The sequence below is a fragment of the Haematobia irritans genome, chromosome 5, assembly GCF_050003625.1.
Source record: "Haematobia irritans isolate KBUSLIRL chromosome 5, ASM5000362v1, whole genome shotgun sequence".
Classification (NCBI taxonomy): domain Eukaryota; kingdom Metazoa; phylum Arthropoda; class Insecta; order Diptera; family Muscidae; genus Haematobia; species Haematobia irritans.
The window spans coordinates 117,016,396-117,033,384 of NC_134401.1; the positions used below are offsets into that span (position 1 = coordinate 117,016,396).

A 16,989-nucleotide genomic window follows, 5' to 3' on the forward strand; every position below is an offset into this window, starting at 1 on the left:
AAAAGTATACGTCACCTATTCAACCTATTGAAATTACTTATACGCAATATAAAAATCTATTCTTAGGACTTTTTGGATTTCTTTAACTTTTTGTAAAACCAAAATACACATCAACTTTTCATTTTTGCTTTTTTGTGTTAGAGAAACTGACAATTTTTAATTTTGCTTTCAATGGAACAGGTTATGGTAATCGATTGTTTAGGTTTGTGCTCATTAGAAAAATATAAAAGGTTAATTGTCTGGTATGTGGTAAGTAAATAGTGTTGGAGAAACTGGTCTTTATGGTTATTAAAAGCATAAAACCATTAAAAAAAAACTGTTTTTCAACAACATGGCTTTAATAATAAAACAAATGGTTCTAATGCATTCATAAACCATAAAAGAAGGGTAATCATCATTAATATCAAATAAATAACTTTTTAACAGATAATAATTTCATATATACATACTTTTTTGTAACATAAAATTTATATATAAAAATTTTTCCAAGCACCTAACCTGTCTCATATTTTCAGTATGTTTCATAAAATCAAAAATTATTTAATCAACGCCATGAATATTAATAAATATATTACATAATCTAGCATACCATGTAAATTCTTTTTTTTTTGTAAGCTTTATGGAATAAAGCAAAACAACAACAAAAATTCATGAAATAAAATGCAATTACCACTTAACAATTAAATACTAAACAAAACCACATTTTTTAAGTGGTGTTTTATTACCAAAAATAAAAATCTAACCATTTTTTTGTAATCTAGAAAAAAAAATAATATAATTTAAATATTTTAAAAGAAATCCTAATAATATTGTAATAATATATTAATTTTAGAATTATTTCTAAAATATCTATAAAAAAAATTAATAGAATTAAATTAATCCATAAATTTTAGATTTATTTCTAAAATTTTGCTTACCTCCTACTAGATTTTAAAAAGAAGAACAAACTCCCAGCGAAAACAACAAAAAGCAAGGATTTGTGTTTTGGGTCAGCTGGTCGGTTTCACTAATCTGAATTGGATAAATTCAACCATTTATATACATATTATATATATTTAAAAAAAAAATAAAACTACCCTTATTATACACATGCCTGGAATTATCTGTGCGTTACTAATCTTTATTACTTCATTTAACATTTCCTGCTAACATTTCATTTCTCAAAATACAAAAAGAAAAGAACTTTAACAAATTTTGGTTTTTTAATTATTATTAATTTTTCTTTTGGTTTGCAAAATGTACATAAAATATAAAAAAAACAACAAAATTTTCATTAATTTCCTTTAATAATCTCTTAAGTATATAATTTGAGCACTACTATCCCTTTGGTTTTCTTTAAAAAAATTATTGTTATTTTATATGGTATTTTTCTCGATTGTATCTTTTCCCCCTAAACCTAAGTTCATTAGAAATATTTTATGTTGTAATTTTTTTTTACACTAAACCTGAACGTAGTATGATCCCTAATTGAAAATAATTTAAAATATCTCTTAGAACTTTCCTCAATTTTATTATTTATGGTATTTTTGCTGCACTAGAAACACCACCCTATGGTTTGATGTTAAGCTCTTTAGTAGTAGATCACCAAACAATTATATTTACCACTAGTGTTGTTACAATATGTGTATGTTGAATATAGATCCCTTTTCCATTTTGTTCTCACTCTTTCTCCCACTCTCTCTCTCTGACTGTTTGTTGTTGCGATCTCTCCCCATACATATGTTTGTTTTTATACATCGCGCACACGCCCATACACACACGAACACATGGAAACACACGAGTTTAATTTGGCTGTTATACAAAGCGTGTTATCGATATCAACAATTATATGCATGTTTTCGATAAAAACTAAACAAATTCGATAAAATTGAAACATGATTTTTGGCTTATTTTGAATTAAAAAAACAAGGACAAAATTTGCATGTCTACATTATCTTGGCTTTAGTTGATAGATGTTTATTTTTTTTATGCACGTTTTTATCATTTATTTTATTTTTGGAAATTTATTATTTATAAGCATAAAAATCCATAAATTTGTAAGAAAAACTAAATAAAGTCTAGATTTGTGTTTATTTGAGATTATATACATACATTCAAAGAAAGTTTCATTAATAATTGAAACATTGAAGCTTTATATTAAAATATCGGGGGACTCAAAATTAATTTCTCTGATATTCCAAAATTATTTCGATTCGTGTCAAATTTTCTTTTACCAAAAATTAAAAAATTAAAAAAAAAATGGAGCAATTTCAAAGAAATTTTCATTAATAATTGAACAATATGAAGCTATTTATTAAAATATCGAAGGGCTCAAAATTAATTTCCCTGATATTCCAAAGTTATTTCGATTAGTGTCAATTTTACTTTTACCAAAAATTAACAAAAAAAAAAATTGCAGCAATTTCTGGGCTTTATTTAGAGTTACTAACACATATATTAAATTTATATATATTTTTGCAATTCGTTCTTTACATATTTCTTACGATTTGTTTGCCATAAGAATTTTAATAGATTTTTTGGTCAGCTGTAATTATGACTTTTTTCTATTAATTTTAAAAAAAGTTATAAAAAGTTGTTATCCCAAAATTGACCATTTTACCTTCAATTAAACATTGCTTCGGCCCAATAATTCAGCATCATTTTAACTTCCTCCAAGAATTAATGAAGATTCCCCATGCATAGAAGGCAATATGAGCACCTTCAAGAGCAAAATCCTATTTTTGTATGGGGAACATGGAACATTTTTAACGCAAAAATGTGTTTTATCGGTAAACACAAAATGCTTGTCAAAATCACATTAAAAAAAAACAAGTAAGGAAAGTCTAAAGTCGGGCGGAACCGACTATATTATACCCTGCACCACTTTGTAGATCCAAATTTTCGATACCATATCACATCCGTCAAATGTGTTGGTTTGTCCCAAATACATACATTTAAATATCACTCGATCTGGACAGAATTCGTTAGACTTCTACAAAATCTAGAGACTCAAAATTTAAGTCGGCTAATGCACTAGGGTGGAACACAATGTTAGTAAAAAAAAAAGATGGGAAACATTTAAATCTGAAGCAATTTTAAGGAAACTTCGCAAAATTGTATTTATGATTTATAGCTCCATATATATGTATTAGAAGTTTAGGAAAATTAGAGTCATTTTTCAACTTTTCGACTAAGCAGTGGCGTTTTTACAAGGAAAATGTTGGTATTTTGACCATTTTTGTCGAAATCAGAAAAACATATATATGGGAGCTATATCTAAATCTGAACCGATTTCAACCAAATTTGGCACGCATAGCTACAATTCTAATTCTACTCCATGTGCAAAATTTCAACCAAATCGGAGTTAAAAATTGGCCTCTGTAGTCATATGAGTGTAAATCGGACGAAAGCTATATATGGGAGCTATATCTAAATCTGAACCGATTTCAACCAAATTTGGCACGCATAGCTACAATGCTAATTCTACTCTCTGTGCAAAATTTCAACCAAATCGGAGTTAAAAATTGGCCTCTGTAGTCATATGAGTGTAAATCGGATGAAAGCTATATATGGGAGCTATATCTAAATCTGAACCGATTTCAACCAAATTTGGCACGCATAGCTACAATGCTAATTCTACTCCCTGTGCAAAATTTCAGTTAAATCGGAGTAAAAGATTGGCCACTGTGGTCATATGAGTGTAAATCGGGCGAAAGATATATATGGGAGCTATATCAAAATCTGAACCGATTTCAATAAAATTTGGCACACTTGACTACACTACTACTCCTAATGCAAAATTTCAACCAAATTGGGGTAAAACTCTGGCTTCTGGGGCCATATAAGTCCATATCGGGCGGAATATATATATGGGAGCTATATCTAAATCTGAACCGATTTCTTCCAAAATCAATAGGGTTCTATTCTGAGCCAAAACATATACTTGTGCCAAATTTTAAAGTCGATTGGACAAAAACTGCGACCTAGACTTTGATTACAACAATGTGTTCACGGACAGACGGACATGGCTATATCGACTCAGGAGCCCACCCTGAGCATTTTTGCCAAAGACATCATGTGTCTATCTCGTCTCCTTCTAGGTGTTGCCACAGTGTGGCGCAGGGTATAAAGATGGTTGCGACAAACATGTTACATGTTTCTCCATCGAAAAATTAAATTTTACACTTGAAACAGGTTTGAGGTGATCGTATTCCTTCTCTGGGAAGCCACGGTGGTGCAATGTTTAGCATGCCCGCCTTGCATACACAAGGTCGTGGGTTCGATTCTTGTTTCGACCGAACACCAAAGAGTTTTTTTCAGCGGTGGATTATCCCACCTCAGTAATGCTGGTGACATTTCTGAGGGTTTTAAAGCTTCTCTAAATGGTTTCACTGCAATATGGAATGCCGTTCGGACTCGGCTATAAAAAAGAGGTCCCTTGTCATTGAGCTTAACATGGTATCGGGCAGCACTCAATGATAAGAGAGAAGTTCACGAATGTGGTATCAAAATGGACTGAATAGTCTACGTGAGCCTGATCGGGCTGTCACCTAACCTAACCTAACCTATTCCTTCTCTGGGTGCACCTTGCATATCTAAAAAAATTTTAGGCATTACGCATCCTGACTGGTAGCCGCACTTTCGTTTGTCGGCAGTGCTCAAAATTCCTTCAATTTGCGTCCATACATAATTTTCAAAACAAAATTCGAAACCCTTCCGAAACAAAATACGAAAAAAGTGCTTTTATTTTACTCGAAAAGAAAACGATATTGATCTCCAGATAAATTTCCCCGCTTGAGGGGCAGTACTTTCGTTTATCGGCAGTGCTGAAAATGCCCTCAAGTTGCTCCATGCGTGGCATAAATTTCAAAACAAAAAATTCGAAACTCTTTCAAATTGCTACCAAAAGAACCTAAAAAGGTCATATTCCAGAGAAAACACGAAAAAGTGCACATATTTTACACGAAAAGAAACCGACATTAATCTCCAGATTGTACCGTTCGATCTAGGGATTGTAATGAAAAAGTAGACCTTTTCAAAATTTAGAAAATTCAACCTTCGAATTTTTGGAAAGTCGGCCTTTCAACTCTTCTCAATTTTTTTCACTTATTAGAGACTTTTGCGGTTATAGAAAAGTCGAATTTTGACGTCTCAATGTTCAAATCTCCAGATTGTACCGTTCGATCTAGGGATTGTAATGAAAAAGTAGACCTTTTCAAAATTTAGAAAATTCAACCTTCGAATTTTTGGAAAGTCGGCTTTTCAACTCTTCTCAATTTTTTTCACTTATTAGAGACTTTTACGGTTATAGAAAAGTCAAATTTTGACGTCTCGATTTTCAAATCTCCAGATTGTACAGTTCGATCTAGGGATTGTAATAGAAAAGTAGAGCTTTCCAAAATTTAGAAAATTCAACCTTCGAATTTTTGAAAAGTCGGCTTTTCAACTCAATTTTTTTCACTTATTAGAGACTTTTGCGATTATAGAAAAGTCGAATTTTGACGTCTCGATTTTCAAAAAAAGTTCGTTAGCAAAATTTGCAGAATACAAAAGTCGACATCGAATATTTTTGGTTTAGTCGAAAAATCAATTTCCTAGAGATCGATCCATGTTTCCTCGACTGCTATGAAACGATGCAGCACGCCTCCCCACCCCTCAAACACTCAGGTCTAAGGATTGCGGTTGTTGTCTGGAATGAAGGTTGGTGCCTTCTCCGGTAAATGACAAAAAATCCTATGGCTTTGGTTTATCCGAAGCCATACATTCGGCACATTTCTTTATGGTCCTAGAGAATACCTCTAGATTTCCAATTTCTGGCAAATTGCATAAAAGCCATACATTCGGCATACATTCGGGATACCTCTTTATGGTCCTAGAAAACCTCTAGATTTCCAATTTCTGGCAAATTGCATAAAAACTACGGATTCTAGAAGTCCAAGAAGTAAAATCGGGAGATCGGTCTATATGGGGGCTATATCGAAATATCGTCTGATAATCACCATTTTCGGCACACCTCTTTATAGTCGTAGAATACCTCTAGATCTCCAATTTCAGGCAAATTGGATAGAATCTACGATTTCTATAAGCCCAAGACCCCAAATCGGAGGATCGGTTTATATGGGTGCTATATCAAAACCTGGACCGATATAGCCCATCTTCGAACTTGCCTGCGTGCAGACAAAAGACGATTCTATGCCAAATTTTAGGACGGTAGCTCCTTTATTGAAGACTGTAGCTTGATAACAACAGACAGACAGACAGACGGCCGGACGGAAATGCTTATATCGTCTTAGAATTTCTCCTTGATCAAGAATATATATACTTTATATAGTCGGAGATCGATATTTCGATGTGTTACAAACGGAATGACAAACTTCTTATACCCCCATCACCATTCTATGGTGGTGGGTATAAAAAAGCTGGCAAAATGGAGGTTCCAAATGTAAAATTTGACACAACCAGTTTTCTTCGGAGGGTCACCATATATGATCCCTAAATAAATGGGAATAGAAAAAATTAATAATACCTTGAAAAAAAGTCCAACGAGGATACACACAAAAAATCTGCTTTTCTGATTTAATCACGAAATTAATTTATCCAATTAATTTTTTAATTGAAATTTCTTCGAACACAGAAATGATAGTATCAATTAAAAAATTTATTGAAATTCAATTAAAAAATTAATTGATACTATTCATATTTGTAATTGATTTTTGTTTCAATTAAAAAATTAGTTTTTAATTGAATATTTTTTTAACTCAATTAAATAACTAAACTACAGATCCACTTCTACCCTATCCACGACCCTGTATATCACATTACAAGTTTGTAGCACGTGAACGAAAACACATCATCATTATGACAAACAAATCTTAACAAATGTCTTGGATTGTTTTTTTAATATAATCTTCAACTCATGAATTCACGTTTTTTGTTTAGATCTGTTGACATTTTACAGCATTCTAGTATTTATTTATTGCATGTTCTGTTTGAAAAATCATTTAGATGGGAAAAAAGTAACAGCAAAAAATGGAAATATTTATATGATTTTTATTATTATTATTATTATTTGTTTTGTATCTCTTTGTTTTTTTTTCTTATTAAAATGCATATTTACAGGCGTACGTAAACGTGGATAAATATACTGTCACACACAAAACCCAAAACCACAAAGAACAAGTATTTTAAACAAAAAAAAAACACAAAAAGTAATTAAACTTGACACAACATCCAGAATACAAGAACAAACATTTAAACACTATAAACAAATCATTATTAATATTAGTAGTAAAAATTGTTGACATAATTAGACTGACATTGTTTGTTTTATTTGTAGATCAGAAAAATGCTTCGTAAATTAGTGTTTGTTTTCTAGAATTTTTCTATTTTGGTTTTCTCAATGTTTTGTGTTGATGGAATAATATAAAATGGTTTATATTTATATTATTGGGACATTTCTAAAAACATTTATCCAATTTTTGGGCTTGTACAACTCTTATACAACTCTTATACAACTCTTATACAACTCTTATACACCTCTTATACTACTCTTATACAACCACAAAAATGCTTAAAAATCTTCATAAAATATGACAAAGCATTCGTGAGGGTATATAAACAATTTTATATTCTTATCTCAGATATAAGGCATCCTTTAAATATTTGGTCTTCTCTACTTCAAATTCCAAATATTTGTATAAGGTTTGAATCTGTAATTGACTCACTATTTATATTTTAACTGTGTTTGCATTTTCCTAAAGTCGTTTGCTACTTATAAGAATATATAATTAAAATTCTCTTATATACACTTATAAACAAAAAAAAAATATTTTATCAAAATTTATAAAATTTGTTAAGCAAACTATAATTTTCGCCTTTAAATTGAAAAAAATATCGTTGGAAAACTTTTTAAAATTTCATATATACACAATTCCAATAATCCCAGTTTCTTATGTTAGTAATCTCTTATATAAATAAATATATAATTGTAATATTCTCATATACAAGCATAAGAAAACTATTTTACCAAAATTTATAAGAATAAAAACCACGTAAACTCTTAATCGGAAAAATATGCCATTATTTTAAAAATTAATTATTTGCTTTCAAAAACAAAACCAAAATTACTCTCCACACACAATCACGAAATTAATTGATCCAATTAATGATTCAATCACGAAATTAATTGATCCAATTAATTTTTTAATTCAAATGTCTGCAATTACGAAACTGATAGTATCAATCAAAGTTTTAATTGGGCATTGATTAAAAAAATAATTGATTTCATTAGCAAATTTCAATTAATTTTTTAATTGATTCAATTAAAAATTTAATTGATATTGATTGCAAAACTCAATTAATTGTTTTAATTAAAAAAGGTAAATATTTTCAATTACTTTCTGAATTGGCTCAGAGTTTTTATTTGAAATAACAATTGATTGTTTGAAATACATTTTTTAATTATAAAATAAAAAATATTTCATCACTTTTTTAACTGACTTAGTCTTCCGATTTTAATTAAAAAGTTAACAGTATCAATTAATTTTTTATTTAAAAATTTTAAAATCATTTACTTCATTAACTTGATGTTTCTATCTTGATTCAAAAGTTAATTGTATCAATTAATTGTATTAATTGAAAACATTTTCAACTTCAATTAACTTTTTAATTGGAAATATTTTGGTGATATTTTTTTCTGTGCATATAAAGAAGACATTATTGATTTCAAATTTCTGAAACAATCTCTTATACTAAAAACAACTTCTTCCAAAACAATGGAAAAGTACAAATAAAACTGTACTATTCTCTTATACGAACTCCCTTCTATGAACTCTTCTATTCACTACACGTCCACAATATTACTTTTCATAAGAAAGCTAAAATTTTTCACCTTTAATTAATAAAAATATATCTTAAACTAACAATATGATTGTAATAATCTGAAAAACTCTTATATTGGTGATCTCTTATATTCATAAATATGTAAATGAATTTTGGTAAAATATTTTTCTCATGTCTGTAAATGAGAGTTTTTTAAAATTTGTTATGCATTTAAACAACAAATACGAAAAATATACAATTCTCTTCTACGAATTCTTATATTCACTGTATTTCAAAAAATATATAGGTATCATGAAAATGCAATTCAAAAAAATTTAAACAAAATTTAAAAAAAAAATTAAGAAATTTGGGGTATACCCTCTATATTCCTCCGTCATCTAAAATTGTATTATTCTCTTATACAAACTCCTTTCTTGAACTCTTATATTCCCTATATTTCCACAACCATATTAATTTTCACAAGAAAACTATAATTTTTCATATGAATAAAAAATTTATTCATTTGAAGATTCCTAACGAATTTCTAAAAATCTCTTATACTAAACAAACAAATCTATAGTCTTGTCTTAAAAAGTCTTATCGAAAATATCCATGTGTATACGATTATATATTTGCACTTGTATTAAATTTTTAATGACATGATTTGTATAATAGATGTATAAGAAAAAATAGTATCCTTATGTAATTGTCAATTTATTATGTATACTCTGTAATTAAATTTGGATGAATCGGCCGTTTGCACACCTTTTGCAACTCTTCTATGATTCGTATCTAAGTAAACTATTTTTGGAAACTTTGCAATTTTAAAATTTTTCTTTCAAATCTCTTACACGACTCTTACACCATATAATTTCGATTATTTTATATGTATATGTAAATCATCAAGAATGAAAAATTTATTAATTTGAAGATTCTAAACAAAATTCGAAAAAGATATCTTATACTAAACAAGTATTTATGTAATATCCTCATGTGGAATGTATAGAAATGTTAAATTCTTCTATCAAATCAGATACATTCTATACTACTCTTTGACAGCAATAGGAATGTTAAATTCCTGTGTCAACTTAGATACACTCTATACTACTCTTATACATAATATTTTCCAGAGTTTACCAATTGCTACGATTATTTATTTGCACTTTCATTGAAATTGGCATATGACATAATTTGTATGGTATATAACTATTATACAACTCTTATACGACTCTTATAAAACGCTTATACGACTCTTATAACAACTCTTATACGACTCTTATAAAACTCTTATACAACTCTTATACAACTCTTATACGAATGTTATATATGGAAATCCTCACAAACAATTCCTTCACATATCCTTGCTGTTCTACATCTTTCAGCATAGCAATAATTTGCACCATTTATGAATGTAAATGTCAAAATACGAAAATGCAATCACAGTTATGAAAATTCTATATAGTAGTAGATTACTATCACAAATAGATAGATAATTTCCTTTTCATATCTCAATGTGTAATGTAATTTGCACTATCCTCTTCCTGCTCACCTTCTTGGTTGTGAATATTTCTTTCCTTGGAATTTGTAATTTTTATTTTTAATAATCATATGATTTGTTTTTTTAAAGATTACAATTTTATTTTCTCTTCTTTTTCGATGACTTCAAATAACAAACAAACATTACGACATTTTACACGACAACAATACAAACAAACGATACTATACGCTAAAACAAATAATAACGAAAAAATTAACCAACCCACCAAAAATCCACACGAATATGAAAAAAAATATATATATAGACAAAGATGTCACTAAAGATGTAAACAATGAACGACGTTCGATACCTGGCTGGATGTGGAACATAGCCCGTTCCTGGTTTTAATGAAAGAGCATATTGCAAAACCTTTCACCATACTCCGTGCCTAACATGTGATGTCGAAGACATGAACTAATTTTTTTTGGACTTAAAATCAAACCAAACAAATGATGAAAAACGTGATATCTCTGTTAGAAGTTTTTGTGTAAATAATTTTAGGAAAACAACAAACAACCTTCGCAGAACTCAAATCTTGCTGTTCGCGTGTAAAGAAGACCTGTTCATCTACTTCATTTCATCATCAAAACCGTTTCCATTTTTGTCCTCCATTGTGTCCCCTGTGCCGTTTGCCATGATATCAACATTCGCATTTGCTAGCCCCTTCCTTGCTTTGCTAGCAAATAATTTCTTAGCTATTTTTGAATTTGACTCCCTATTATGCTGCTGCTGCCAAGGTCATGTTAAAAAATAATTATGCCAAAATTCTTTGCCAATTAAATGTAAAACAAACATAAACAAATAGCCAAACCAATGTAAATTGCTACAATAGAGACCATCTATCGGCCTAGCAACGAAACTATAAAACACCAAACCAACAACAACAAAACCACATTTTGTAAGAAAGTACGTTATAATTTTATTTTTATAAATCTTAAGTTATTTTTTTTTTCAACAAGTTCGGTTTAGTGTAAAAAAAAAAATATATATATATTTTTTTTAATATATATTTTTAATTTTTATATATTCTTTTAATCATATATAAATAATACCAAGGGATTGTTTATCATATAAATAACATTTTTGTAAATTGTTTCATATTTTCAATACATATGTATAAACAAATCAAAACAAAAGAATTACTTTACTATTTTATATATATTTTTTTTAAATGACTAATTTTTAATTTTGGGTTTATGAAATTTGGCATTTGCACGATTTTTGTTAACGAAAATCATTTATTGCTTTGTATATAAAATTATAAAATGAATTATTATTATTCTATTTTAACATATAACTTATTAACTACCGTTTCTTCAACATGTTGTGGGATCATTGTTGCGTATAATTAACATAATTTAAATAGTGTTTATCATACGCTAAGTGTGACATTAAAATTAATTATACGCATTGATGTCAATTATAAGAGTTTGTAACTATGGTTAAATTAAATTAAGCCAAATGATTTACCGGTGTAGATGTTGATACACTACAACAGATTAAGTTTTAAATATATTCGGCGATTATAACCGCAAACAAAAGTTTTCTAAAACCACACTCAAAAATTTTCTATAGAAATAAAATTTTAAAAAATGTGATAAAATTTTGACAAAATTCTCTATAGAAATAAAATTTTGACAAAAATTTCTATAGAAATAAAATTTTGAAAATATTTTCTTTAGAAATAAAGTTTTGACAAAATTTTCTATGGGAATAAAGTTTTGAAAAAATTCTCTATAGACATCAAATTTTGACAAAATTTTCTATAGAAATAAAATTTTAACAATATTTTCTAAAGAAATAACATTTTGACAAAATTTTTAATAAAATAATATTTTGAGAATATTTGTTATAGAAATAACATTTTGACAATATTTTCTTAAGAAATAAAATTTTGACAAAATTTTCTATAGAAATAAAATTTTGACAAAATTTTCTATAGAAATAAAATTTTGCGAAAATTTTCAATATAAATAAAATTTTGCGAAAATTTTCTATATAAATAAAATTTTGCGAAAATTTTCTATAGAAATAAAATTTTGAGAACATTTTCTATGCAAATAAATTTTTTCAGAAAATTTTCTATATAAATAAAATTTTGACAAAATTTTCTATGCAAATAAGTTTTTTCAGAAAATTTTCTATATAAATAAAATTTTGACAAAATTTTCTATAGAAATAAAATTTTGACAAAATTTTCTATAGAAATAAAATTTTGCAAAAAATTTCTATAGAAACAAAATTTTGCAAAAATTTTCTATAGAAACAAAATTTTTTTTCGGATTGATTATCGTTGACCTTTTTATTTTATTTTTAAGCAATACTTATCATAGTTTCGGCTATAGGTCCATTAAAAAACATAGGATTGATGTTTTTATTTAAGTTTTATTTCCAATATTTCGGTTGACTTCGTCAAAGCCGTTTTCAAGGTATTTACACTTATTCTGGTGTGCACAGCTTCACACTCTGTTTTACACTGAACAGAGTGAGTCCAAATTCTTTTAGATTATTTTTGTCTCAAGTGGCAACGGTGTTCCAAACTCGTTAAACCACAAAAACGATCGATAGACCGAGCTTTTGCTGTCCCCATGCGTACTGAACACAGAAATCAAGTCAGCATTTGCACTTTTTCTCTATGTGTATGTTAGTTTCTGTCCGCACTGAGAAAGTTTGACAAAAATTTCTATAGAAATAAAATTTTGACAAAATTTTCTATAGAAATAAAATTTTGACAAAATATGCTACAGAAATAAAATTTTGACAAAATTTTCTATATAAATAAAACTTTCTACAGAAATAAAATTTTTACAAAATTTTATATAAATATATAATTTTGACAAAATTTTCTATAGAAATAAAATTTTCCAAAAATTTTCTATAGAAATAATATTTTGACAAACTTTTCTATAGAAATAATATTTTGACAAACTTTTCTATAGAAATAAAATTGTGACAAAGTTTTGTAAAGAAATAAAATTGTGACAAAATTTTCTATAGAAATAAAATTTTTACAAAATTTTCTATAGAAATAAAATTTTGACAAAATTTTCTATAGAAATAAAATTTTGACAAAATTTTCTATAGAAATAAAATTTTGACAAAATTTTCTATAGAAACAAACTTTTGACAAAACTTTCTGAAGAAATAAAATTTTGACAATATTTTCTATAGAAATAAAATTTAGAAAAATATTTTTTTTGCTTGGTAGTTTTTTTAGAAAAAATTTTCCAAATTCTTTTAGATTATTCTTGCCTCGAGAGGCAAGGGGGCCAAATTCGGTGTTCCAACCACAAAAAGAATCAATAGAGCTTTTGCTGTCCCTGTATGTACTAAACAAAGAGATTAAGTCAGCATTTGCAATGTTTCTCTATGAGTAGTTTCTGTCCGCACTGAGAAATAAAATTTTGACAAATAAAATAAAATTTTGATAAAATTTTCTATAGAAATAAAATGTTGCAAAAGTTTTTGTAGAAATAAAATTTTTGCGAAATTTTCTATCGAAATACAATTTTGGAAAATGTTTGTATAGAAATGAAATTTTGACAAAATTTTCTATAGGAATAACATTTTGCCACATTTTTTTGGAAAAAATATTTTCAGAAAATATCTATAGAACACAAATTTTGACAAAATTATCTATAGAAAACAAATTTTGACACAATTATCTATAGAAATAAAATTTTGACAACATTTTATATAGAAATAAAATTTTGCCAAAATTTTCTACAGAAATAAAATTTTTACAAAATTTTCTATAGAAATAAAATTTTAACAAAATTTTCAATAGAAATAAAATTTTGACAAAACTTTCTATAGAAATAAAATTTTGACAAAACTTTCTATAGAAATAAAATTTTGACAACATTTTCCATAGAAATAAAATTTTGAGAAAATTTTCTATAGAAATAAAATTTTGGCAACATTTTCCATAGAAATAAAATTTGACAACATTTTCCATAGAAATAAAATTTTGAGAAAATTTTCTATAGAAATAAAATTTTGGCAACATTTTCCATAGAAATAAAATTTTGACAACATTTTCCATAGAAATTAAATTTTACAAAATTTTCTTTTTGTGTTTTTTTTTCTGAGAGATAAAATTGAACATTTTTCCCCAACTAAACTTTCTCCAAAGAAGTAAAACACGCAAAACAAGTAGTTCCAGCAGTGATTATTTCTTAAGTTATTTTTATTAGAATTTATTAACTTGTTATTATTGTGGTTTAAACGTTAAAAGTTGCTTAAACGTTTAAATAGTGAATTTTCTACGAACTTTATCATAAATGGAAGCATTTCAAACATAATGTTGTTCAAACCAACTAAATTTTTTGATTAATTTAGTAAATATGATTAAGATTTATATTAAAAAAAAAATGTTATATTTGTTATTATGTTCTTATGAAATTACAGTATAATCTTTTTATTTCAATATTTTATATAAATATTTTTTATACAAGAATTATGATAAAACTCTGAAACTTTTTCTTGATATGATAAACAATCCCTTGGACTTGTTCAGTTTATTACTTAATTTTTTTTTTTTCATATAGCCACAACAAAAAATTGCTTAAAAATTCTTATGCCTATTTTATTTATAAATAAATTTTTGTTATTCAATTTAAAATATATTTTTGTAATAATTTAAAATACCCACACATTCATGCACACCTCAAGAGTAAATTTAAAATCAAAACAAAATTTTAATATTGACCTTCACCCACAAAATTAAAAAAAAAACTTACACATCATTTATTATCTTATACTAATTACCCTATATTTCGAATTTTTTTATTTTATTTATACCACCACAGGTACTGATGATCATCAAGCTCATGATGAAGCCTCCGAAGCTGATCGTTCGTCTATGTCCAATGGTTCGGAATCATCATTACACCTAAGTGGTTCTATATTGGCAACACTTGCCATGATGCTGATAACGAAATTCATTGTTAGCTAAAAGCAAATGTTTGTTTCTTTAGTTGTTATTCATTCTAAATGAATTCGTTAAAACAAATTGTTATATGAAAATCCATCCAAAATGTGTTTGTGTAATCGTAATAGGAAAGGAAATTTATAGAATGAAATGTGTGTAGTTCAAACAAAAACAAAAAAAAAACGAAGGGAAATTAAATTACAAACAAAAACATAATCATTTTTGTACATGTAAATATACTGAAACAAAAAAAAAAGAATAAATAAAAACAAATACAAAATATATTTAAAATAAAATTATAAATTTTATTTTGCAATATTTTTTGTTATTTGTTTGGAATAGCAAAAAAGCAAATCAAACTCTTATATGTATTAAGATAACTCCAAAACCCTGCACAAAATGCAATAGATCAAGACCTATCTCTGATGAGGGCACACATGATATATATAGGAAATTTTATATTTAGTAGGATAATAAAACTTTGTTCAATAATTGTGTTTGTTAAATAATTCTTTTATATAAAATTATGGTATTTTTTTTATAAATTTATAACTCTCAGAAATTCTAATAAAACTGTCCATCTTTTAAATGAATTGATATGGGGAAGATATACTTCAAAGGCTTGTTGTCAATTTCTATATATTCTAAATTTGTAAAGGCTATACATGTGTGCATACCATATTCATGTGCATGTGCAATATGTATGCATATTCATTTAAAATTAACTTAAAGATACTTCCAAATTTTAGGAGGAGGATTTTAATTATTGTAACAAATTTATAACTCCAATTTTTTTTGTATAATTTTAACCTTTTTTCATGCCCTTCGTTAATAATTATAACATTAAAATTTTTGTGATAATTTTTTTAAATTAAATTTAAATTTCAATGCACACACAGAAAATTATACCTTATCCTAAGATTAGCGATTACCAGCAAATGTTTCCATTATATTGTTTTTCAATATCAATTCTCTTAAATGTGCATAAGCTACTTCTGCAATGTGCATACACTACTTCTGCATTTATAATAAAAACTTTATAAACTACTTAAACATCAACTGATCGATTACAATTTCAACTTTTAGTAGAATACTAGGTATGTAGTCTTTTCAAAATCGTATAACTTTTTTATGTGTGCGTAAATTGTAAATGAAGGAAGGCTAAAATATTGCAGGAAACTATCTAAAATTTTTAGTAAAATAAAATAATGAATTGATTTTGTAAAATATAACTCATTAAATATTTTATATGTCAATAGCCATAATAAAACTTCAAGGGTTGTCAATGTGTGCACAAAGAAAATGGAAAAAAAATATTTTTTGTTTCACACTTTTTAAAATTGCTAAAATCAATCAAATTTGCACAAAAAAATGTTTTTGGAATTACAAATGCTGAATTTTAGCTATGGATATCTATTATATCGTATTAACATAAAACTTAATTAATTTAATATTTTTTGGGAAAAATTGCATAAATATCTAAATAAAAAAAATTACAATTTTTTTTTAATTTTTATTTAGAAAAATTATTTTTTTTTGTAATTTTTATTTAGAAAAATTAATTTTTTTTTTATATTTTCTTGAGCACATATGGCAAAACTTAATAATGCATTAATGGAAAGTCTATGCTGTATTTCTATAGCCTTTTATAAATTCAAGATCAATTCAAATTTTTTGGGAAATAGTTAATGTACACATGAAATATTTTTAAAACTGTATA

At 26.8% G+C, this 16,989-nt stretch overlaps 1 protein-coding gene across 7 annotated transcripts in view; it reads left to right on the top strand.

The window, feature by feature from the left end:
- Window positions 1-16,424, top strand: part of Mmp1 (Matrix metalloproteinase 1) — a 209,203-nt gene extending 192,779 nt beyond the window's left edge. For 4 of the 7 annotated variants that reach the window (XM_075313670.1, XM_075313669.1, XM_075313668.1 and 1 more), the window contains exon 7: window positions 15,148-16,424. In XM_075313670.1, coding sequence (XP_075169785.1) covers window positions 15,148-15,293 — 146 coding nt within the window. In that variant the 3' untranslated portion in view covers window positions 15,294-16,424. Of the gene's footprint in view, window positions 1-7,098; window positions 7,283-10,601; window positions 11,243-15,147 lie in introns of those variants that run through there. The other 3 variants (XR_012723838.1, XR_012723839.1, XM_075313672.1) reach the window with 2 other exon arrangements.
- Window positions 16,425-16,989: the final 565 nt, after the last annotated feature.